This window comes from Dendropsophus ebraccatus, chromosome 13 (genome assembly GCF_027789765.1).
Source record: "Dendropsophus ebraccatus isolate aDenEbr1 chromosome 13, aDenEbr1.pat, whole genome shotgun sequence".
Classification (NCBI taxonomy): Eukaryota; Metazoa; Chordata; class Amphibia; order Anura; family Hylidae; genus Dendropsophus; species Dendropsophus ebraccatus.
In genome coordinates this window covers 81,018,961-81,043,336 of record NC_091466.1, presented here as the reverse complement: position 1 = coordinate 81,043,336, position 24,376 = coordinate 81,018,961, and the positions used below count along the sequence as shown (strand labels likewise).

The 24,376-nt window shown below is 43.4% G+C and overlaps 1 protein-coding gene across 9 annotated transcripts in view; it reads left to right on the top strand.

Moving 5' to 3' along the window:
* The window catches only part of NRXN3 (neurexin 3), a 427,584-nt gene that overhangs the window by 359,437 nt on the left and 43,771 nt on the right, over positions 1-24,376 (top strand). For 4 of the 9 annotated variants that reach the window (XM_069951286.1, XM_069951288.1, XM_069951284.1 and 1 more), the window contains 2 exons: positions 2,837-2,927; positions 14,035-19,753. In XM_069951286.1, coding sequence (XP_069807387.1) covers positions 2,837-2,927; positions 14,035-14,957 — 1,014 coding nt within the window. In that variant the 3' untranslated portion in view covers positions 14,958-19,753. Of the gene's footprint in view, positions 1-2,836; positions 2,928-14,034; positions 19,754-24,376 lie in introns of those variants that run through there. The other 5 variants (XM_069951289.1, XM_069951285.1, XM_069951293.1 and 2 more) reach the window with 3 other exon arrangements.

The window sequence follows — 24,376 nt, the reverse complement described above, 5'->3', positions numbered from 1 at the left end:
GTTTGGGAAGCGCCCCCTTTATTAATTTGTGTTAACTTTTATAGACAGATATGGAGCGGTACTACTCATGCGTAGTGTATTCACATGAATTAAATAAACATTCAATACATAAATGGTAGCAGTTTCCTGTCCTGCCCAGTTAGGCTGGAACAACCTCTTGTTTACCATAGATTGTTTATAGATGAGTGTCTGTCTTGAGCTATATTGTCACTGCAATGATAAGTTCAAGGAGCTGGGCTCATTGGCCTGCTGCCAGCATTCCATTCCTTCTTCTAATTCAGAGGCCTGTATATATAGAAGTGGTCATATAGGTACAGTGCAAGAAGGTAAAAATCTCATCACCTAGCCTCATCAAACGCATTTTGGAAAGAAGTAGTGGGACTTGTCGGAGGTAATGCAAAAGCCGATTGTGATTCAGCCATGTGTCTGCTCGGCAACTTGGATGAGGAGTCGTGACTCCTTCACACACTTGTTTGTATGTTAAAATCCTTCTTTATGGCAAGTAAGGCTATTGCCCAGTGGTCCCCCCTCTTCTGCCCAGCCCATTCTCCAGCCCAAGAAGTGAGTGCCTAGCCTATTATAGTCTTCATATAGTACCAATCTTGAGTACAGTTAAATCCATGCTGGACTGTTTTTTGTTATGGGGTTTCATATAATACGATTCAGGGAAGAAAGAGTGCTGCACCTCACACCTATGGTTGACACTAGTGCTTCTCTGCTGCATAAAAAACATCAGAATTTTGTGTATGAATTGATCAAGCCACACTGCCCCATGTACCGCGTGCAGGTATCTGATACACATGGGTCCCTACACTAAGTCCACACTGTGTCGGTCAGTGGCCGCCACGCCCGCAGGTGTGCATGAGCAGGGAAGGGGGGCCATGGAACGGCCCTGCAACCCCCATGCCACAGGACCAGACCCAAAAATGCCCCCCAAAAAAACTCCCAGCCAGCACCGCCGATGGGGGCAGCTTCCTCCGCCGGCGATGCTGGCCGGGAGTTTTTTGGGGGGGCATTTTGGGTCTGGTCCTGTGGCATGGGGGTTGTTGCAGGGCCGTTACATTGCCCCTTCCCTGCCCATGCACGCCTGCGGGGGTGGCGGTCACTGACCGGCACAGTGTGGACTTAGTGTAGGGACCCATGTGTATCAGATACCTGCACATGGTACATGGGGCAGTGTGGCTTGATCAATTCATACACAAAATATCTGATGTTTTTTATGCAGCCGACAGGCACTAGTGTTCGCCATAGGTGTGAGGTGCAGCGCTTTTTCTTCCCTGAACCGGGTTTCATATAATGTTGCTGGAATGTATTTTCCCTTTTTTTTCTTAGTGCAACTTTTGATATTACTCTTTCTCTTTTAAACTGATTGATGTAAAGTAAAATAATCTTGAATTTATTTTACTGAGTTTTGTAAAAAAAAACAAAAAAAAACATTGTAATTCATATGACACTTGAAGAATATGCATTGTGCAGCTCTAAAACAAAAACTGACAGCATGAATAGAGTCGAAGCTAATAATTTCAGGTGGATGAACGGCCTGCGACATAAAAATGTGGCTGAATTGCTGCTAGGTCTTGTACATGGCTGGAGGTTGCTGAACACAACCGGTTAAATGTTGGCGTGGCGGGTTACTGCCAGCAATGACTGATTAACACTGTATGTGACTGGTTTATTGCAGCAGGAGACTGATTAACGCAGCTTGTGGCTGGCTCTGTACTTGGTTATAATGCGACCCGGCTAGATGTGGGCATTGCTGGGATATTCTTATAGGGAATTAGCCATGAATGCATACTAATCACAGTCAGGCCAGCGGAGCTGTTCAATGCCATAATGTGAATATTAAAGGAGATGTTTTTCTTCTTGCGTTACAAGCAATGACTAAAGTCGTAATTGGAGCAGCCCTTGTTAAAGTACATTTATGTAAAGCGATTACCTTCAGGGTGACTGTGCTTGTCCTACAAGAAAAAGCTCACTTCCGCTCTGCAGAGATGGTTTACTCAGGAGGCAGGAGGGAATAGAGCCCTTTTACTACTTCGTGCCGACTCAGCGCCAGCAATGAATTACCAGCTGTCCCTTTGGCTCTCAGATAGTAGCAGCCAAGAGCAGAAGCAGGAGAGATGGCAATAGATACAGACAGAAGCATCTCCTCCAATGGATGCTCCATGGACACCCCAGGGGCTTCTGGTAGTTTTGCCATTGGGGGAAGAGAGGGGCATACTAGAAAAGAGATGCTACAAGACCAACAAGTCTGACCAATGTCATAAAAAAGAATGCATGAAAAGAAGAAAGGGTGGGTGTGCCAGTAATGGTTAACAATGAGACTATGGTAATACCACAAGTTTTGGTGCAAATATGGTAATAGATTAGGTTGTATATATTTATTTTTATATCCAACCACAGGTCAATTTCTAAAAGTTATTTATCCATAGTGTGGATGGGTTTTCTAGAAATCGCATCTACTTTGTTGCTCCAAATCTGCTACATGTGAACATACCCTGACAGGGCCAGTGCTGGCATGAGTTTTTGGTAGTAAATGTACTCTGCTCCTGTCATGACAGGTGCCAGCTCTCACGTATATGACTGGTGGAGTAGTAAGGATTTTCTGTCAGGATGATTCTCAAGGCTGGTGGGAAATGTCCTTGATGTCTCCTCAGGGTGGTCACCAATGTGTTTCACGAAAATTTAGCATTTACAATTATCAGTTTTGCCACTGATCTTGATAATTTTAATAGGGTCACAAGTTGCATTGCTTAGGTTCTTCCTTTGTGATCACCATAGACATAGGGTTGGTTGTATGACAGTGAGTTCCATTACCATCTCTTCTCGTCCACAGCCCACAGATGACATTGTGTCGTCAGCAGAATGTTCTATTGGCAGTGATGATGAAGATGCAGCAGAATGTGAAACTGGCACAGGTACGTCAGGTCAGTGTACTTTATGCTTGCTAATTCTTGTAAGTTTAAACTATTTCTTGCATGTGACCAGGTGCCCACTGTATTCTGTTGCGGTAGTAGCTATAGATTAGAACTGACCATCCCATAAATGGGAGACCAGACCATTATTGCAGAAGAAGGCTCCTTTTGTGGGATGGCAGAGGACTCCTTGGGCTCTGTGTATACCTGACTTACCATTTGCATTCCAGCTTAGATGGTACAATTATCTGTAGGGCCAGTAACTCAGGTGATTTTAGTTTTTCCCTAACTTGTTACTGAGTGTTGTGAGATTCTGCCGAAGAGCTCCATATGGACACAAAGCAGACACCATTCGTCTTCTCTGGAGCTAGGCTGAAAGCCAAGAACCGGAATGCTGGATCATGTGTATAGGGAGGGGTTTATCATTATTTTTTTTTTCTTCTAACTAAAAAAAAAAAAACCCACTAAAGCAATATTGAGTCTCTTGGATGGACAGCTTGCAGTGTTTAGTTGGAAGCTTTGTGCTGCTCTTCCCTCGCTGCTCACTTGTTGCCAGCCGCTTGGACTCATGTCCCCAGCCCAAATATCTGTACAGCCCTGATTGTAACAACAAGCTCTTGTCGCTAACGGCAGCCTGTGCTATTTCCTTCTTATGGGACTTTCAAAAACCCAAAGGGACCTTCTTGTGTCATTCAGTTAAGGATGGGGGCTCTGTGCTATAACTACGGATTCCCTAAAAAGATTGTCACGGGGCAGCATGCGCTAGGGTGACCAGACCTTTACACTTTTTGCACCATACCTCTCCACAAAGAATACAGGGACCAAGCATTAAAGGGACACTAAACACAGATGTAAGGCTAATCCCCTTGTAGAGTGTCAGGATTTTCTTATAACCCAAAGTCTAAATAAACAACCCTCCACTGATCAGTCGGTCACACACTAGCACTCCACCTCATCCAGTCTCAAGCTGACATGGAGGGAATTATTACACAATCCAGTATGCAGTTCCTGCAAAGATCACTGATAAATCTGACAAACATGGATCCTGTCCCCTTTAGTCTCACTCACTTTCCAGTTTTAGCGCCTCTTTAAAGCTTGAGATACGGCCATGTCAAATCAATGTAAATGCTTGTACTGTAAGAGATGTGCGTTCTCCCACATCTACAATAACAAGTCCATCACATTGCTCCACAGAGGAAGCCCTTCCGATCAGCTACTCTATTTCTATGTATTTTTACACTGTCATGGTCACTTTGGAGTTTACCCTGTATACAAGACTTGGTACATTGCTTATTTCTGTAGTCTTGTTACATCATTCTTGCCTATACAAACTCCCCAGAAACTAGACAGCTCTTCCTCGGATTCTAGAGTGGCCTGCAACATTGTAACGTGGTAGAGGTGAACAGGTGAATATCCTTGAGTCTATAGAACATGCTATGAATGGCAGGCTGAGCCGCTGCTAACTTTTCTGTCTATAAATCCCTGCCAATACCACAAATTATAAAGTTTTGTGTCCCTGTATATAGGTAACTACTTACCTGTATGTATGAAATATATACAGGATTTGTATATATTTATAAAATTCTAATTCATATTGTACGGCATGATCTTATATCCTTTCATATCTTATTCTGTGTGAATTTCAGCCGGTGTTTTGTAACTTAGTCATTACATGCCTGTTTATACATAATTTGCTTCTTTTCTGTGATGACCCTTAAAGGCAACAAAATTTTGTCCGTGCCATTGTGGGAGTTGGTTCAGGCTACTCACCTATCACATTCACCAACACCCCACAGTTTTATTTTTTTCCGCTCAGGAAGTGGATGTCTGCAGAGGGATTTTTCCATAGGACTTTAGGCCTAAACAGGGTATATACACACACACACACACACACACACACACACACACACACACACTTTCCCTTAAAGGTCCCATTACACCTTTAGACATCTGCTATACCTGCCGCTTCTAGCACGTTCAGCTGCTGGTATAAGGCGACCACAGACAAGTGTTAGTGGTGATAGAGGTTGAGTATGATGAAAAATTACTGCTCCAACCCCTTAACCCCTTTGTTTTATGAGAGATAAGCCACAGTTAGAGCACTCTGGCTGCGGCTTACCCCTCCCCATAGAGAATACAGGAATGCTTGGCCATGCATTCCTATGTATGGGGAGGATGGGCGGTAGGCAAGAGAGAGAACGGACACAGCTGAACGATTGTAAAGGTGTATTAAGGTCTCCATACACCTTTTTTAAGAGTTAAAAACAAAACAGGTATTGGGCAATAAAATTCAGCATGTTTTATCGTTATTTTTCCCACTATCCTCTGCAAACTTCCATATATGATATTTATCGATGCCCACAAAATTGGCAGGTTTGGCCAACTTTGCTGTTAAGTGCACGAGCCAAAGAGGCTTTCCCAGAGAATGCTTATTCTCAATTACTGACGCATGCAGAAAGGCCAGTGACCAGTCAACACACGACAATTAAGATTAGGTCTATGGCCCTATCAACAAACACTGATCAAGTTGTATATAAAACATGCAATAGTCTGTCCATATAAAAGCACCCTTAGGTGATGGTGTTATGGGAATCATTTGATCCCAGCGGCCTCCACACTGTTGGGTGCTAAGCTGTGAAGTTGGGGTCTGTTTTCTGTCAGACTGAGAAATGTTGGGGAAATCTTGGGAAACCACTTGATTTAATTCATAGGGGGAAATTAAATAAAGCCCCTTCCAGATTTACCAAGAGGCCACATGGTGGGTGCACAAATCTATTTCTGTTCTGAGGTAGGTGCCGATTTGTTTCATGATTTACGCCTCCTGCCTGCCTTGCGAGCGGGGCTTATGGCTGTCATATACCACAGAGAAGGGTAGCTTCAGCCTCTCTTCTGTGGTGTGAGCCAGGGGCGCAGATTGATCAATCTTATTCTCTAGACAATGTCCTCTGGTAGTCAGGGGAGGTATTGCCTGATTTCCCTCTCAGCACAGTCCGCCATTCGTTCCTACCAATGCAGCATCTGGAGGTGTTGCTGTGATTCCTTTGTGTGCTCAGGTATTAGGAGGCCCTGTGATATGAGGGAATCCAGCCTTAAGGACGCTCCATACCTTACAGCTGCCCCTTGAATGGCATGGGAGAGTTTTATTGCCTTTTATCTTCCTTTTTTTTATCTCTGTGACCAGTGATCTATCAAGTGTGTGGCATGCTATTTTTTAACTGGTTGTGGGCCCTGCAGCCCAGGCAGATGCGATGTGCTGCAGGCACCACAGAGGTTATGACCATTGCATGCTTTCTTGTGGGTTATAATGCATGTGGCTCATGTCACTAGTTGTCTTGTGTGTTACTGTGTCCTATTTTTTTCTGCCGAGCTGCATTAGATTTGGTTTAAAGCTTTTTTTTTTTTTTTGTGACTTGCCATCTCTACTTATATACACTGCTCAGATGATCCATATGTCTGTTATATTCACTCATCCAACCCCTCATGCTAGAAGACTCCACTAAGGGAACAGTGATGCTGTAGGGCTGACTAGTGCTGCATGTGGAGCTCTGTAAGGGAGCCGGGATTTCTATACATTAGCCTTCCAGGAGTTCATAAGAACATAATGCTCCTGTTCTAGCTGCCATTTTAGGGGTCCATGAGTGGAGCTGCGAGAGGGAGACTTCCTTCCAGCCATGTGAATGACGTCGGTAGTAAGTGCTTCAGCTGCAGAACCATAGAACGGCCGCACAGTGTTGAGTGAATCCTCTTCTATAAAGATCAGGATGAAAGGAGACTTGGGGGCCAACTTGACAGTTTTGTAGCAGTTCTTCCATAGAAACAACTGAGAATGTAGGAATTGGAGACAAATAGGCCAGTGTCTCATGTTTCCTCTAAGAAAGTATCTGGAACTGTTTTCTCAAAAAAGCAGATAGTGTCTTTTTATTGTTTATCTGACGTCATTATTTCTTTGCTTCTTGCCCTGGTCCAATGCAGTACATTCATATCGGGGACCTCATCGCTTCTCTTACTCAGTTTATTGGGGGCCACATGCAGAGAGGGCAAATAACTTCAGAGACATAGAAGACAAAGATTTTCTGGATTTTTTTTTTTTTAATGCATTTAATACAAATGCCCTGCCTAGCCCTTCTGATTGCTGATTATTTCTGTTCCATTTAAGTCGTGTTTTGGGTTTCCCAGGGTCAAGTGATGCAGTGATGTCACCAAATTGGTGCTTGGTATGTATAGAGATTTCAAAGTCTTACCCTGTACACAGAATGTCCATACCACGCAGCACGGGGCCGCTAACAGACTCAATATAAATATGTATCTGCTGCTGTCATCCCACTTCTGCAGGTACAGACCATGCTGTTACTGCTGCCCTGGGCCTCTTCTATATCATCAGACATAGGCCCCTGCACCGAATGCTGCAGTGATAACGTGTACTGAAGCTGCAGGAGCGGCTGGATGCATGACAGCATGTACAAATCCATATTGAGCATGCTGGCATCTTAATCTCATACTATATGGGACGGCTCCTATATATTCACAGTGCAGCAGGGAGCTGCTGAAACTACGCTCACCGTACACATCATAATGGCATTGGGGTGACGTTCAGTGTATAGGACAGGACTTTTAAAACCCTATACAAGCCAAGTGCTGGTTCAATAACATTTTTGCATCATGGAACTGACCTGGGGAACCCCAAAATAGGACTAAATTTGCATCAGAAGCCAATTAGAGATCAGAACGACTAAGCAGGGCCAGTTTATTGTATTAGGCATAAAAAAAAGTAAATCTTCAACCTCCTTTTAATATATGTAAAATGTACACAGCTATTCTAAGCAATCTTCAGATACTGATCACTGCTGTTGAAGAAGAAGAACACTGTTCAGTTAGAGCGGTGCTGTGCTGGTAAAGTGTGCCTCAGACAGGCTCTATCAGTCACTATAGCCGATATGGAGGCCTGGTATAGTAACTAGTTGACACTCCACGATCACCTGAAGGTAACAGTCGGGTGCTGGACACATGCATGTCAAGTCAGTGAGCCAATGAAATGCTGTGATTGCTATTGATCACTGCATTTACAAGGTTAAACTAGTGACATCTGCACAATCACTGATATCAATCATATTAGTAGTGAATGCCAGTATCCAGTACTCATCGTGTATGATGCAAGCTCAGCCAAAACCCAGCATCCTCACCGGCTGCACTACTCTGTGGACAGAGCTTGTCTCCGGCATTGTGTAGCGGTGGTGACCCGTAACTGCAGCTTAGCTCCTATTTACTTGAATCGGACCTGAGCTGTAGTTACACATCGCAACTGTTACACAATGAAGGGAAAGCAAACTCCATTTACTGTAGTACAGCCACTGAAGCGCTGATCGGTGTTGGATGTCAGCACCCACCAATCAGTTTATTTTGCCCAGAAAACTCCTTTGTAAATAGTTTAAGGAGCGGAACATTATTTATCAAAGTATTACAGTTCACCATGGGAAACATTAAACAATCCTCCTGCTTCATTTAAATTTTTTTGCGTACAAATGAAGTATACCCTTGCATAAATGCAGAAAAATGCCAGTCTACAACCCCCTGGAGTAAAGTGCACGTACAATCGCAGCCAATCACAACAAATCAGCAATTGTCACAACTAAGGGTGCTTTTACACAGAGAGATTTATCTGACAGATCTTTGAAGCCAAAGCTAGGAACAGACTATAAACAGAGAACAGGTCATAAAGGAAAGACTGGGATCTATCCCCCTTTTCGAATCCATTCCTGGCTTTGGCTTCAGAAATCTGTCAGATCTGTCTGTGTAAACGCAGCATTAAAGCACAGACTCCGGTGCACTAATCCTCACCAGTGCTGAGCACTAACATGACCATCATGTCCAGACTTTGTGACAAGAAATTCACATCTATTACAGCACGTTTATTTAGAAAGGAAGACTGGCTGGAACATTCAGAAATTGCTTCAATTTTACTCCGGCAGCCTGTAAAACCCAGTGTGAAGAATCTGAAGCCTGCAGCACATCTGCCTTCAACATGCAGCTGTTTGAAGATTAAAGCAGCACTGAGTGTTAAATAGAACTGCGAGTGATTCCAGAGTCTGCGCCACCGCTAAAAATAAGGAGAGGAGATATTCATACAGTGGCTTCAAGACTGTTCTGCTAATTGAGATGTTATTTTTTTAATGAAACAGAGAGGAGGGGGAAGACGCTGCTCATGAAGAAAGTTCACGTTGACTTCAAACCGCTGAAATCCTTTCATTTGTTGTGGCCCAGATTCGGGGCTCCGCGCACAAGTTAATTAGGCTTTTCAAGCCTTCGACTAAAGCCACCATCGCCGGCCCTTTCTTCTTTCTGAAGTCTCAGTCTCTCTCTGTCCTGAGTGGGTCGGCACGGCTATTAAATATGCATTCTTTACAGACAACAACTAAATCAAAGCCCTTATAGATTCTTCTCATTAAGAATCAGTGTAATTATTCCAACCAAAGGTTAGTTTTCTTTTTAGATTTTAGCTGGATTTGGGTTGGATTTCCTTTGGTCACCTAAAACCTCTTGTGCCTTTGATGTCAATATTTTGTGTATTATTTTGTGTATTTGCTGCTCTAGCAGTCCTAGCTGTGTGATACAAATGTGTACAGAGCACAGTTACGCAGCATGCATGGAAAATAAGAGTGGATGTAATGTTGGTGTAGTAGTACCTGCACAGTTTGAGTTTGGGTGCATTGGTCCCTTGTTAGTGTCGTAGCTGGTTCATTGGACATGGGAATACTGATGACCTTGCATTTCGTCATAGCATGAACACAGTGCTGTTGGTTCTGCAGTTGGAGCACTATACTCTGTACAATGTCTGGGTCCAAGGTTCAACCTTTTTGCTTTGTAAACTGTTAATTTTCCAAAAAGTGGCAATGTAAATCTTAAAATCCACAGTACATGGCATCTACTTGTTTAAAATTAATCAGTGACCCAGATTGTAGCAGGGAGGCCCGAGGCGACATCTCTGGATGAAGATGCCTCCGGGAAGGCCCCAAAGCTTGGCCAGGACTGAGGCTGAGATAGAGGTCACGGGGAGACATTATAGCTTATGTGGAATCTTCTATAGAGGCAGCTGGTGACCAAGGAGATTTTTTTTTTTTTCTCTTTGGATTTGTGGATAGAAAAAGCAGTGTTTTGTCTTTATCTAACACAACATGATTGTGTCTTGTGAGACACAACTCTAGCTGTGGCTGATTCCCCAACTCCAGTGAATGAAAGCAGCATTTGACTTATTGCTAGGTAAACAATCCTTGGACTATACTACTCCAAGGCCATAAAAGAGAACTCTCACATCATGGAAGAGGACGCCAACATCGTCCCCATACAGAGACCTACTCAATGGGGAGAGGGGAATAAGCTACTCCCAGGTATTACCCTTGAACAAAAGTTTTGGTGGTGAAATTCAACATGCCCTATCCCTCCTTTCCTGCCACCATCTGTTAGTCTGGGTGCTCCCACACATGTAAGGTAGTTGTCACGATCATCTAGCTTTGCCCTTATTTTTATGCATTTTTACTCCTGAAGTACACAGAGATATAATCATTGCTGGGCTGTTGTACACTAGAAGAAAATACATATAATTACCTTCCTTGCTCTCCTGCTGCCGCGACCTGACAGCCCCAGTCCAGCTGCGCTTATAGGGTTGGCATACAGAATTTCACCTTCTACCAACCAGTGGCCAAGACAGGATCCTGATGTCGTCTGCACAGCATGCTGGGTCTCTGAAAAAATGGCAGCAGCGGGGATACAAGAGAGGTAAATATAGGTCTTCCTTCTATTTGATCACAGCCTGAGCACAATTACTTGTAAAACTTCTCTCTCAGAAAATCTTTGGGTACTTTAGTGTAATGTAGCATAACAGTGCACCTAAAATACCACATGGAATGAATGTCAGTGTCTCCTACCTATCTAATGCTAAATGATTACAGACTGGGCACCATAACTATGCTGTGGAACTTGTTCTCAATGAGAACATGGCAACTGAACAACACATGTGTGATCTCACTGCTAAGGGGTTGGGGTAGGAGGCTTTTAGAGATGCAACAGATCATCACCAGTCCTGCGCTCGGTTACAGGCTATCAAGCAGCAGGATTATAGGATTACACAGCATTAGATGAGCTGTCAGAGGTTTGCTGCATTATCACCAGCACAGCGATGATCTGATGTGAGGCAGTCTACTGACAGCGGACATGCCACTCATCCCCGGGATTGAGGTGGATTCTAATAAAGGTGGCTGGAGATATACTGCGGAAAAACAAGTGTTGTTTCATGTAAATCATCTAGCAATTGTCTGGTCAATGCTGCGTTCAGTCATTCTTACCTTGTTTTCCTTTGCTGCACCCTTTACCCAAACCTCCCTAAGCTTGCTGGGATTTTAGTTGTTCTTTCTTGTATACTTTCCCTAAATGCAACTTTAAGCATGCATCAACATCCTGCAGCCAAGAACTGACCCACTGTCAATTGAAAACAATTTTCTTTAGTTTTTCCTGTTCATTTGTCATGCACAGACAGACAGCGGTGTTAGGTGCAACACACTGCCATGTGGACCATGTAGGTGCAACTGTACTGCCATGTGGACCTGATGTCTCTGGTAACAACAAAAAAAAAAAATCTCACTGCTGTAATATAGTGACAGCGTCCACAGAAATGAGGCAGCCTACCGCCCAGTACTGATCTGCACTAGCAAGCAAATGACAGCGAGCCAACCTCTCATGAGGGGCTACAGCACCCCAGCCGTCTGTGTGTGCATCAACTGGAAAACTGTGTCAAGCATTCCTTATGTTCTGACATCAGAGGCCGGCGCCTCTTCTCCCCTGTGGGATAAGAATGTTTTTTGCCCTTTTGTGTGGTTTTGTCAGTGTAATTTTCCAATATTATGTCCTTTCATTCTATGCTTGGTTTGTTTCCAAAATTCTCCCCATCCCTGCATTAAAATGAGCCGCCAAATACGCTGCCATTTTTTCTAATGCATTTTATAAAAGGAACAACTTTAGCTGCTTTATTTGCCACATTGAGGTGTATGTCCGCTTTGGGACCTCAGCGGTGACCCCACTGGAGGGGTCACTGTGTGAACTGAATTGGCTGACCCTATCAGAACCGGAGATTTCACTCCCCTGCAGCTAAAATTGTTCCGTCTGCAGGCAGATGACTTGGGCCCCGTCTGTTGTGACTTAATTTTGCTCTGCTCTTCATGTTGTAACCTCACTATCATTTTTTTTTTTTTCAATTTTCAATTTTTTTTTAGTAGAAGAAAAAAAAACTTTTTGAGGGTTGTTTTTTTTTTTCCTTTAAAGAAGATAATGCTGTAATATTTTTCTTGCTACTGTTTGATGTGGATTTGATTCATTCTGGGTGGGTGATAAAGGTGAAGGAGATTTGCATGTCGGACAAGTTGCAGTTTAGGGTTTGTAATATCTGTCAGTGTTTAGAGTTTTGCTTTTTCTTTTCCTAGATGGGCATGCCAATGTTCATTTTGTTTGTTTTTGTTTGTTTTTTTTCTGTTCTGTATATTGCCTGTCCCTTCCTTACAGCCAGAAGTTCAAAAGCTGCTAGATCACTACGTAACGCCTTATCATGGACATGGCACCTGACTCACACCTTCGGCCTACTCATTTTCATCAAATGTCTAGTGTCCTCATAGATTTGACCTTCCTTCTTTCTGCCCCTGCCCCCGCCCCCCCCCCTTCCCCTTTTTTGTACCCACTTTATCCCATTCATTAGACGTTTATTCACTATTCTTGGAAAAAAGATAATCATAAACATTTAGTACAAGCTTTCTAATTTGCTATGACTTATCACAATGAAGTGGCCATTCCCTAGCATCAATCTACTATGACTAAAGAAGGAGAGAGAAAAAAAAAAAAGCAAAATTCTAAAAACTTTATTACGTTTGATTTGATTTCCTCTCGGTTTTTAACTATAATTTCTATTCACACTACAAAGATGTAGTAAAGTAGAGCTGAGAACAGCCACAGACGACAGAAGCCGTGTGTGATTATTTTCCGCTGCAGGAACTTTCTCTGTTTTGTGCTGTGCGTCCTGTGTTTGTCTCCTTTTACCTGTGTCATTTATTGTAACGGCTCCAGATTATCAATCGTCTCACTAAAACTGCATTTATTTTTGGTAAAATGGAAAGAAAGCAAACCTAGTAACAAGAATGTATCTCTTGACATTCTTATACAACTCTGTTCTGTAAATTTTTTTTACATGCCAAAAAACATGCGGGCAATATGTGGATGTAAGTCGACTACACAGTAATGTATTTTTTAACTTCTAATTCTTCCATTTTTTGTCCGTGTAATTTTTGGTTCTCATTTTTTACTCTTTGGTTGGGGCCTTTTACCCTTTATTTCACCTTATTTTCAGTTTCTTATTATACATCTGTTTTTTTCCAAAATTTCTTTCTTTTTCTGTTTTTTTTGTGATTCAGCCATTTTGTTTTACTTGCATTTGCTGTGATTTTTTTTGTTTCTGTTTAAGTTATATTTTGGGGATTTGTTGGGGTGGGGGTAAGGTCATTTCACACATTTTATATTGTATGGTATAAATGTAGAGGACTGGATTATTATTAGAAAAAAAATAGTTTTAAAGAGGTGTAATAGATAGACTAACCACCATACAGAAACATGAATTCAAGAAGCCTACAGTCTGTGTTATAGACCCAACAAGAACTGGTATAGCAACAGGCAATTCAAGAACTGTTTTGCCTTCAGAAGGCCTCTTGCACCATTAGGTGGTAACACCACTGATATCCAATTGGAACAACCATAATATCTACTTAAGCTCTCTTGTGTGTGACATGTTTTTATCTCTACTCTGACTTTAATGTCACTTTCTTTTGGAAACCTTGATCCTAATTGTTTATCAAATTTATGGATTGGACAAATAGAGCCATGTGGTCAAAAGACAGGTATATAGTCCATTTTGTAAGATCAGAAATAACTTCCAGTAGATATAGGCCTGTCCTGGGAAATGATTAGAGGCTGGTGTGCAATCAGGGTGTCTAGGTGGCAGGTGAGGATAGGTCATGCCCAGTTGCCTTTTCTGTGTATTGCAGATTGGGTATTAATTATGTTCCTATTTTTTTTCTTCCTCTCTTCACAGGAGGTGAATTAGTTATACCCGTCCTAGTAGAGGATTTCTTAGATACCCCTTCAATAGCTACACGTGCACCCTCCATCACTCTCTCCCCTACTTTCCGACCACTTCTCACCATAATTGAGACCACCAAAGATTCCCTGTCTGTGACCCCTGAGGCGGGATTACCTTGCTTGTCGGACCAAGGCACCGATGGTTGTGATGATGATGATGGCTTGGTGATATCGGGGTATGGCTCAGGGGAAACCTTTGACTCTAACCTGCCCCCTACCGATGATGAAGATTTTTACACCACCCTCTCCTTGGTAACAGATAAGAGCTTTTCCACATCATTCTTCGATGGTGGCTTCAAGTCACAGGCGCCCAAATGGGGATCAAAGGACTTTAGACCTAACAAAGCCTTCGAACCTGGTAGGACTTCTACCACAAGTTTGCCCCCTGAGCTGATACGTTCTACGTCTGCATCTGGGATGGTGCCCATGGTGCCAGCTGGCAAAATGAATAACCATGAGCTCAAACCCCAGCCCGATATAGTGTTGCTACTGTTGCCCACTGCCTACGAGCTAGACAGCACAAAGCTCAGGAGTCCGCTAATAACATCCCCCATGTTCCGTAATGTGCCCACAGCAAACCCCACGATGCCGGGAAGCAGACGGGTCCCGGGGCCTTCCGAGGTGGTTCGGGAGTCCAGCAGCACGACAGGGATGGTCGTTGGTATTGTGGCAGCCGCTGCTCTCTGCATCCTGATCCTCCTGTATGCCATGTACAAGTACAGAAACAGGGACGAGGGGTCCTACCAGGTGGATGAGACAAGGAATTACATCAGCAACTCTGCTCAGAGCAACGGGGCCCTGGTGAAGGAGAAGCAGCACAGCTCTAAGGGAGGCCATAAGAAGCAGAAAAATAAGGACAAAGAGTATTATGTGTAAAATAAAGTTTAATATTATATGTAATCAAAGCAAACACAGATGTGAACTAATGAAAAACTCAATCAGCAAAGGAAAAACATACATTGCTATTGATGTATAGTAGCATAAACATCAAGGACAGTAGCAGCAACGTCCTAACATTGAGTTGTGGAATGGCAGCTGCCTTGTGCCTGAGGCAGGTGTATGACCGAGAGAGCTGTTACTGTTCTGTCCAGGCTGGACACAGCTAACTTTCTGCTCAACTGTAATATAAAGCACACTTACTATTCTGTTTGCCATGAATGGCAACAATAACAAAGAATATATAAACATAAATCTATATATATATATGTATACATGAAAGTTACGTGAACTCCAGCTGACCAGTTCTAGGGCTCTCTTCTCCATTTGTGTGGATCCAGGTCAGAGGAGCCCCCTGGGATCCATCATGTCACTACTCTGAGAGAGCCTTAAAATAATCAAGCAAGACAATTTAAAAAAAAAAAAAAAAAATCAAAGACTGAAGCAAATATTACTTATTTCTTCATTTTTGTTTTTGGGAGTTTTTTCATTTTCCTTGATTTGTTTTTATTTTTCTTCTCAATGCTCTCCCATCTTAATGATATACACCACATGGCCAGATGTAGCCATGTACAGCCAAGGAACTGTAGACTCCATGTACAATAGCTGATGTGTGCGCCGAGTGCCTGTGTTGAGTGTCTGTGGATGAAGACTGATGCCATATACAGAGTCATGGTGTGTTCTCTTTCATATCAGGTTGTGGTGTCTATAGAGCATTGTTTGCAGGATGTTTAAATAAAATATACTATTGTATGAAGAGGACTAGTGAGGGCTTGGGTCTGTTGTGAGATCTGGCCAGCGTATGTAGACACGCAGAAAACCGTCACAAGGCCAAATCTGCCTGTGAGAGAGGAGCAAGGAAGCCTCAGTCCTTCTGTTCTTACAGCCAAACAACAACTGAAAATAAGCCGGAAACAGGAAGGAATATATTTATATGAGTAAAAAAACCTTCTAGAAAGGAAGAAGTATCCGAGACTTTTTCTTTGCATTCTGGTTTTGTGACTTCCTGCGGTGCATGCAAAAAAAAAAAAAATTGTAAAAAAACAAAAAAAAAAAAAGAAAACCACAAAAATATAGAACTGGTTCAGAGGTGAAGAGAACGTGTTACAAAAGGTCATAAAGCCAAAATGTGCGGCCTGAATACAAGTAGAGTGTTGAGAGGTTGGCAGAAGGCGATCGGAGCTCGGACCCTGGCCAGTCTGCCTTTACTCAAGGACTCGAGACGCTTTCACAGAGGAATTTACCAGAAAGAATACAATGAGTTTTATTACAGTAGAATCTATATATACATATATAAATATGCAGAGATGATATTTATTGAGATGACTGCTATTTGTTTATCAGTACAGGAAGTCTGTGTTGTGATGGAAGACATTGTCATTAACCCCCTCAGTGCACACTGCCCTGCAGGTAAAGGTGCGCTCCTCTTTATTGTCCATTAAGGACCAAAAATAAATAAAAGCAATGACCCCCAATTCTTAGAGGTTGCTTCTCATTTAGTCACTTACTAGGAAGCATGAAAGAAGCAATGACTGATGATTATATCCATATAGAGAGAGTGATAGTGGAGCAGTATGGCCTCCTCAGACCCTGGCATTGTAGTATAGGGGTGCAGGCCTTGCACATGCTGTACAGAATGTATGACACTTACAGAAAGAAAAGCTTTGTTTAATCCAGATGCACTTTATCCACATCAATAGGAGATGACGATCACAAGACAAAACTGCAGATTTAACCCTTCAGCCGCCTGACTTTCTACATGGCTAAGTGTTTGTGTTCCTAGATACAGCTGTATAAGCAGGACGCTGCTGCTGCTAAATGTTTCACTAGAGAATTTGTGCCTTTTGTATTAAGAAAAAAAAGTGACCGCACCTTGAATCCCTCAAAACAGTGATGTTAACCCTGCCCGTTCTGTAGGGGGTTAATGACAAGCTACTTCTATTAACCCTTTCACCTCGCCAGCTGTTCAGTTCTGTGCCCATAAGGTAGAGAGGGTAACGTTGTAGATGTTCAGATGGGAGCGCTTGCCATTACCTAAAGCGGACTGTTCCTTCACATTGGTCATTATGGAGTAACGCCAATGATCTGACACATGATGGGGATGTTTAGTTGTTGCACCCTAACTCAATCACCTCTTTGTAAGCACAAACCATTTCTAGGGGGCCCCATCATGGCTCACCACATGCCCATATCTAGAACCTGTAGTGGAGGTGAAGGGGTTAATAGCACACATGTAAAACACGGCAGATTATTCTATTTTGTAATGTGTATTTTTGCTTTCTGCTTTGATTCTTTTCCTGTATTCAGTGCACTGTGCATATATAAGGAGCAGTGAAGGAGCCCGTGAGCCGAGTGATGAGACCCTCACAATGTGGGGACAGGGAACCTGCAATACATGGGGCTGACGGAGAAGTCCCAGGACAGTCCTGAGTCTGAAGCATTCAGCTTCTTACTAGTAACAGAGCAGCTAATGTAGCTACAGGCCAGACACTGCCGTAATGAAGGTCAATGAGCAGCTCAATCTGGAGAACATGTCTACCTGAGCAGCTTCAATGAGTTTCACATTGTGACTGGCTAGAAGGAAGAACCATGAACTGATAGGGAGCTCAACATCCTCACTAGTATATACAGAAGTCATGATGCACAGCTGTGAGACCTACAAAGCCTCGTTCACACTGCTGTCTGGGGGTAAAGTGTAAATTCACACTTGACAGTCTAAAAATGCAGCAGATCTATCACAAGGGCCAAGACTTTCTGATCAATCTTGTGCAGCTAGAGGCTTTGTCTTGATTACATCTATTAATGTGTCACTTGCACACTTCATAGTGATACACATATAATTATATTTTAGATATATATATATATATATATATATATATATATATATATATATATATATATATATATATATATATACACACACACACACAGTGCCCCATTAGACGAATGTCAGAGGATACCGCCAACAAGCTAATATGTATTCTGGAGACCTAGTCCCTGATTAAAGTAATCTATCTCCAGTGAAGGGAATATGCATACTGATATAGAGCAGACAAGTGAAGGCCAAATACACACTCTGCAGGTGATTTCCCAAACCTCTTCCCTATCCAAAGGATCTGATTGTGGGGGGTCTGACTATTGAGGCCATCTGCAATGGACCCGCTGATCCAGTCTCTCTATGGGAGCTGTGGAGACAGCCAAATGCTGTATACTTGGCTACCTTGATCAGGTCCCGTGGAAAATGAGTGGAGCAGCAGGGCACATATATAACCTGTCACTCCATTCTAATAGAAGAATTTTGGGTCCCCAGTGATAGGAACCTCCGTAACCATACAGCGATCGCCTACTGTTTGGATCAGAGATAACTTTGCAATTGGGAAAACCCTTTAAATGTACTACATGAACACAACACAGTCCCAGGAGGCATGCTGAAAACAATCGGACAAACAAGATGTGTATAGTGGGCCCCAAATCACGATCCTCCTGTCAGTACCCAGATGTTTCCAATAGGACACAGGAATGGACAACTGACTTTTCCCCAGTCTTCCTGCATCTGACTAATATACTTGACGCAGCTGACACTGGAAGCCCATGATACTAAGATGCTGTGTGTAGTCTCAGCATTTAGATACCACCCATTCTACACTACAGACCAGTACCAGAGCCAGCGAGAGGACGAGATACAAACAATGTACAGGATAGTAAGCCATGACTAGCAAAGCCTCATCTACATTAGATAAGTGAATGTGCATATATTAAAGGGGTTCTCCAGCGCTACAAAACATGGCCACTTTTCCCCCTCTCTTCTCCAGTTTGGGTGGGGTTTCAAACTCCGTTCTGTAGAAGTAAATGAAGCTTAATTGCAAACCACACCAGAACTGGAGACCAGAGAGGGGGGAAAAGTGGCCATGTTTTTGTAGCACTGAATAACCCCTTTAAGGTCTTGTAAACTAAACAGAAGTTCTAGAACTTGACCCAAACCCATATTTCCTAGATGTAAAGTTATTTGCACAATACCCCCATCCCCACCATAGTCTTGGTAGGTTTCTTAGGTTAATCTTATAGGTTGGTGTCAGGTGGGATAACATCCATCAAGCTACAGGCTATAGAGACCCCATAGTTTGTCTCATCCTCTGCACCTGGAAAAGCTCCACAACATGTTCCTTATGATGCACAGTGACGTCCCCTCCTGGTAATGGGGCTATCATGTGGATGATGGTTATGTACTGCTATTCTGTATACGAGTATGCTTAGTGAAAGGCCGTGATTGGTCAGTCTCATGGAGCCTACATTCAGTGTTGGCTGTCATCTATATACCTCTGTGTTTGCTGAGATTTCCCAGCTAACCATTTAAACTACAGCATCCAAATCCATAGAGACCATGAGCCCTTTCATCAAGCAAATACGTGAAAGAGTCATTGTAGAGCCCAGTGTATAGTGTCAGTATATAGCCTCACCTACCAGCCCCAGGAGCAGCGCCCTCTCAGGCGGCTGCAGATCTTGGGATGTTCCCTTCCTTTTCTGCCACTCGAGATGAGAACAATCAGCGGCGGTTCCTGCTCATCGTGGTATTTCAGAAACAAAGTTATTTGCCAAATCCAAGAAAAGTCTTTTATTTTTTAATGTCACTTCTAACAAAGAGAATGAAGAGACCACTAAAGGGACTTGTGTGCGTGCGCTTTTACTTTTCAATGGATCGTAATGTCATTGCTGTGTACGTGTAAAGATTTTCTTTATCAAATTTCTTTTACTTTTTTTTTTTTTTTTTTAAATCTTATCTGAAAAATAAAAGTAAACAGTAAAAAATTAAAAGCTTCTGGTTCTATATATTTATATATAGGTTCTGGTTGGTTAAATAAATATATTATATATATATATATATATATATATATATATATATATATTTTTTCATGCTAAAAGTTTCTGGTTGGTGTGTGTATATATGTATATGTATGTATTATATATATATACATTATATATATATATATATACATATATATATATACACACCCCCATGCCTGGGCCCCCCAGGTAACTACACTGAAAGACCCCTGGGCTGTGTTTATACATCACTTGTTTGATTACTTAGGTACTGCCACCACTTTACCATCAGTACTAAATATTGCATGGAGTACTGTCCCCACTTTACTGTCAGTACTGAATAATACCCAAAGTAATGTCCCCAGTTTACTTTTAGCACTGAATACTAAGCAAAGTACCACCCCAACTTTACTTTCAGTATTGGTTGAGAGCCGGGGAGCACGGGTGACTGAGCACAGTTAAAATGGCAGCAGTGGGGATCATTGCAAACAAATGCACAAGTGAGCACAGGATCATTTGGAACTATACTAGTGCATATCATACCTGTTTTGTGCCAATTAATTCATTGCAAATCAAAATGAAAAAAAAATAATAAAAAAAAAAATCTAAATGAAAAAAAATAATAATGGAAAAAAAAAATTATATATATATATATATATATATATAAAATTATATATATATCAGGGCTCCAGACTAAAAAATTTACCTAGGAGCCATTGGCTCCTAACCTGAAAAATTTAGGCGCCAAATAGAATATTTGGTCGCCAACATTTTAAACCATGTAAAATTAATGTTATGTTACATGGGACTTACTGTGTGCAGAGGCCACGGCAGCCTCCTCCTCCTTTAGATCCTTTCTTTTCTTAGTTTGAAAACGTTCAACATGGAAACTTGCAACTTGACAACCATATACAGTCTGACAACCATATACAGTCTGACTCAGTACTTCAGCTTCACTTGGCTAGCCTTTTAATGAGGCTTACTCTTCTGAACTTGAACTTAAAGGGAACCTGTCGACCCCCGTGCCGGGGTGACAGGCTCCCAACCCCCCGTTAGAGCCCCCTATATTCACCTCATGGCGCCGGGTCCCGCTTCTGAGATGGTCGGGTCACGGAGATCTCAGCCGCTGCAACCCGGCGTGCGCTGAGAGATGAGTCCAACGCTCATAGAGAATGATGGGAGAGTCCAGCGCTCCGTCATTCTCTGAGCGTTGGACTCATCTCTCAGTGTGCGCGCCGGGCTGCAGCGGCTGAGATCTCCGTGACCCGACCATCTTCAGAAGCGGGACCCGGCGCGATGAGGTGAGTATAGGGGGTTCTAATGGGGGGTTGGGAGCCTGTCACCCCGTCACGGGGGGTGACAGGTTCCCTTTAAGAGCTTGCAACAGTCTATACATACTGAGCTAGACTTATGACTGCAGCCATAGTGACCCCCCCCACAAGATGAGTATATAGATAGATATATCTCTCACCTAGTGACTAATGCAAGTGACCCCCTACAATACAGACACCTGAGGGGCCCTGATAATAATAATAGTGCATATATCTATCTCCCAGTGTCTGCAGCCAGTCTTGCCCTACACTTATAGATGGCCCCCTCCCTTATAGATGACCCCCTCTACCCCCATTATAGATGCCCCCTCCTCCCCCCATTATAGATGCCCCCTCCTCCCCCCCATTATAGATGCCCCCTCTTCTCCCCCCCATTATAGATACCCCCTCTTCTCCCCCCATTATAGATACCCCCTCTTCTCCCCCCCATTATAGATACCCCCTCTTCTCCCCCCCCATTATAGATACCCCCTCTTCTCCCCCCCTTATAGATACCCCCTCTTCTCCCCCCCTTATAGATGCCCCCTCTTCTCCCCCCATTATAGATACCCGCTCTCTCCCCCCCCCCATTATAGATACCCCCTCTTCTCCCCCCCATTATAGATACCCCCTCTTCTCCCCCCATTATAGATACCACCCTCTTCTCCCCCCATTATAGATGCCCCCTCTTCTCCCCCCATTATAGATACCCCCTCTTCTCCCCCCCATTATAGATGCCCCCTCTTCTCCCCCCCTTATAGATACCCCCTCACCTTATAGATGCCCCCTCTCCCCCCCCCCATTATAGATGCCCCCATCTTCTCCCCCCCATTATAGATGCCCCCTCTTCTCCCCCCCTTATAGATACCCCCTCACCTTATAGATGCCCCCTCTCCCCCCCCCATTATAGATGCCCCCTCTTCTCCCCCCATTATAGATACCCCCTCTCCCCCCCCATTATAGATGCCCCCTCTTCTCCCCCCCATTATAGATGCCCCCTCTTCTCCCCCCCTTATTATAGATGCCCCCTCTTCTCCCCCCCTTATAGATGGCCCCCTCTCCCCCCCTTGAAGATGGCCCCTCTTCTCCCCCCATTATAGATGCCCCCCCCCCCCCCCCTTTCCTCTATGCTAAGCAATATTTAAAAAAAAACAAACACACAAACTCACCTGACAACCCGCTCCCCCCGGCGATCCTCTTCTTCTTCGGACGCTGTTCCCGGCTGATGCGCGGCTGCCGGGGGTGTCCCGTCCTATCCCCGGCAGCGCGGCGCATCAGTGAGCTCCTGTACGCCGGGGCTGTGACTTCTGACACAGGAAGCGTCTCTGACGTGCGCTTCCTGTGCCGGAAGTCAGGGCCCCAGGCAGCTCACTGATGCGCCGCGCTGCCGGGGATAGGACGGGACACCCCCGGCAGCCGCGCATCAGCCGCGCATCTTAAAGAGACAGCGCGCCGCCGCCGGGGCCAGTCGCAAATGGCGCCCAGATTAATAAATCTGGGCGCCATTTGCAAAAAGTCAGTCGCATTGGCGACCATTTTGGTCGCCATCTGGAGCCCTGTATATATATAAATAAATATAATATAAAATATATATATATATATATATATATATATTTATTTTTTTTAATTCACCATCTAGCTCACTAACCTTCCAATGAGGTGAAACAGAATGAAAACATTGAAACAAAATGAAAACGAGAACACAACGCAATGAGCATCATATGAGCGTACTCAAGCATCCGCCATAGGTGTCACTGATGGAAATCAAATATATTGGATAAAGTCTCTGACCAAGCCTTGTTGCATCCCATGGAGAACCAGGGTACCTATACAAATCACAGATCACAAGTCTCCAGTCATTTGCCATCATTCCTGCGATACTCACTCATCTCCATGGCCTTACCCACCAGGCCAGGCCTCCACAAAAGGGCCCCTGTAAATAGCCCCCGTTCTGCACATCCACACTGCTCCCCAAAATATTCAGCTTTCTTCCAGTGTTAAAACATGGCACCAAAGGCCCCGGGCAGCCACCATCCCTCCTCCCAGCATCGCGGTAGGTCTCCCTGTTCTGGCATCAGCCCTCATGCCGCTAGCCGCACACTTATGGTGCGTTTACACAGAGAGATTTATCTGACAGATCTTTGAAGCTAAAGCCAGGAACAGCCAATAAACATGGAACAGGTCATAAAGGAAAGCCTGAGATTTCTCCTCTTTTCAAATCCATTCCTGGCTTTGGCTTCAAAAATCTGTCAGATAAATCTGTGTAAACACACCATAAGAAAGCAATGTGTATCTGGAAAGTTCCTCTATCCACATCAGATGATCGAGTCGACATTGAACAAATGTACGGCATTCATTTCATTGGTTGAAAGGTGTCTTACCTAGAATGTGCCATATCCCTAAAGCGATTTATCGATCAACGCTCGATTACCCCACACATCAGGCTTATACAGCCTTTAAAGTCAACGGGCTCTTAGAAACTCTGCTCAATTGTGCAGTTGTACAGGGAAAGGATGCGAACCACATTGAGGTGTATGGTGAGACGGGTGAGGTGGGTAGCCAGGGACACTCATAGTGCCATATGATTTAAGATCAGGCATGTTATTATATAGAACAGTTGCAAATTGGACTGATATATTATTAGGGATATGAGAACCTTGCCCATTGCCTCCCCATAATGGTCTTATCCATATTTATGTATATACAGCCCCTGACCTTGTGACCCAGCAATGTTTTTTATGTATGCCTGGTAAAGGCTTGGGTGCAATGCAGGGCCAAAACTCACTGCAAGTGCGAATAAAAGTGGTCAAGTTGCAGATGGTGCATTGAAGTCCATTCACACTGTCTGGTGGAAACAGAAGCCCATTTAAATTGTGGTGTTCCCTAGTCTGATCCAGGCTGTTATATATAGTTATGTCTACGTCTGGGAAAGCAGGATCTTCCACAGCCGATTCCTGCAGGAGCATCACTGACATTCACGCCATCCATCAAGTTGTGACTATTCTTGAGCACAACCTGTTAGGTGAGGGGGTCCTGATATTAGAGATCATTGTCTGTCCTCACTGCTGGCAGAGATTACTACCCCCCCAGTGTGTTTTTATCCTTATCTATAGTTCATTTTCACCAACAAACTTCTCTTTTTATTTATATCATCACTACTATATCATTATTACATCACACATAGAAAGTTTCAAAAATATAATGTAAATGACTAAAAATATAACCCTT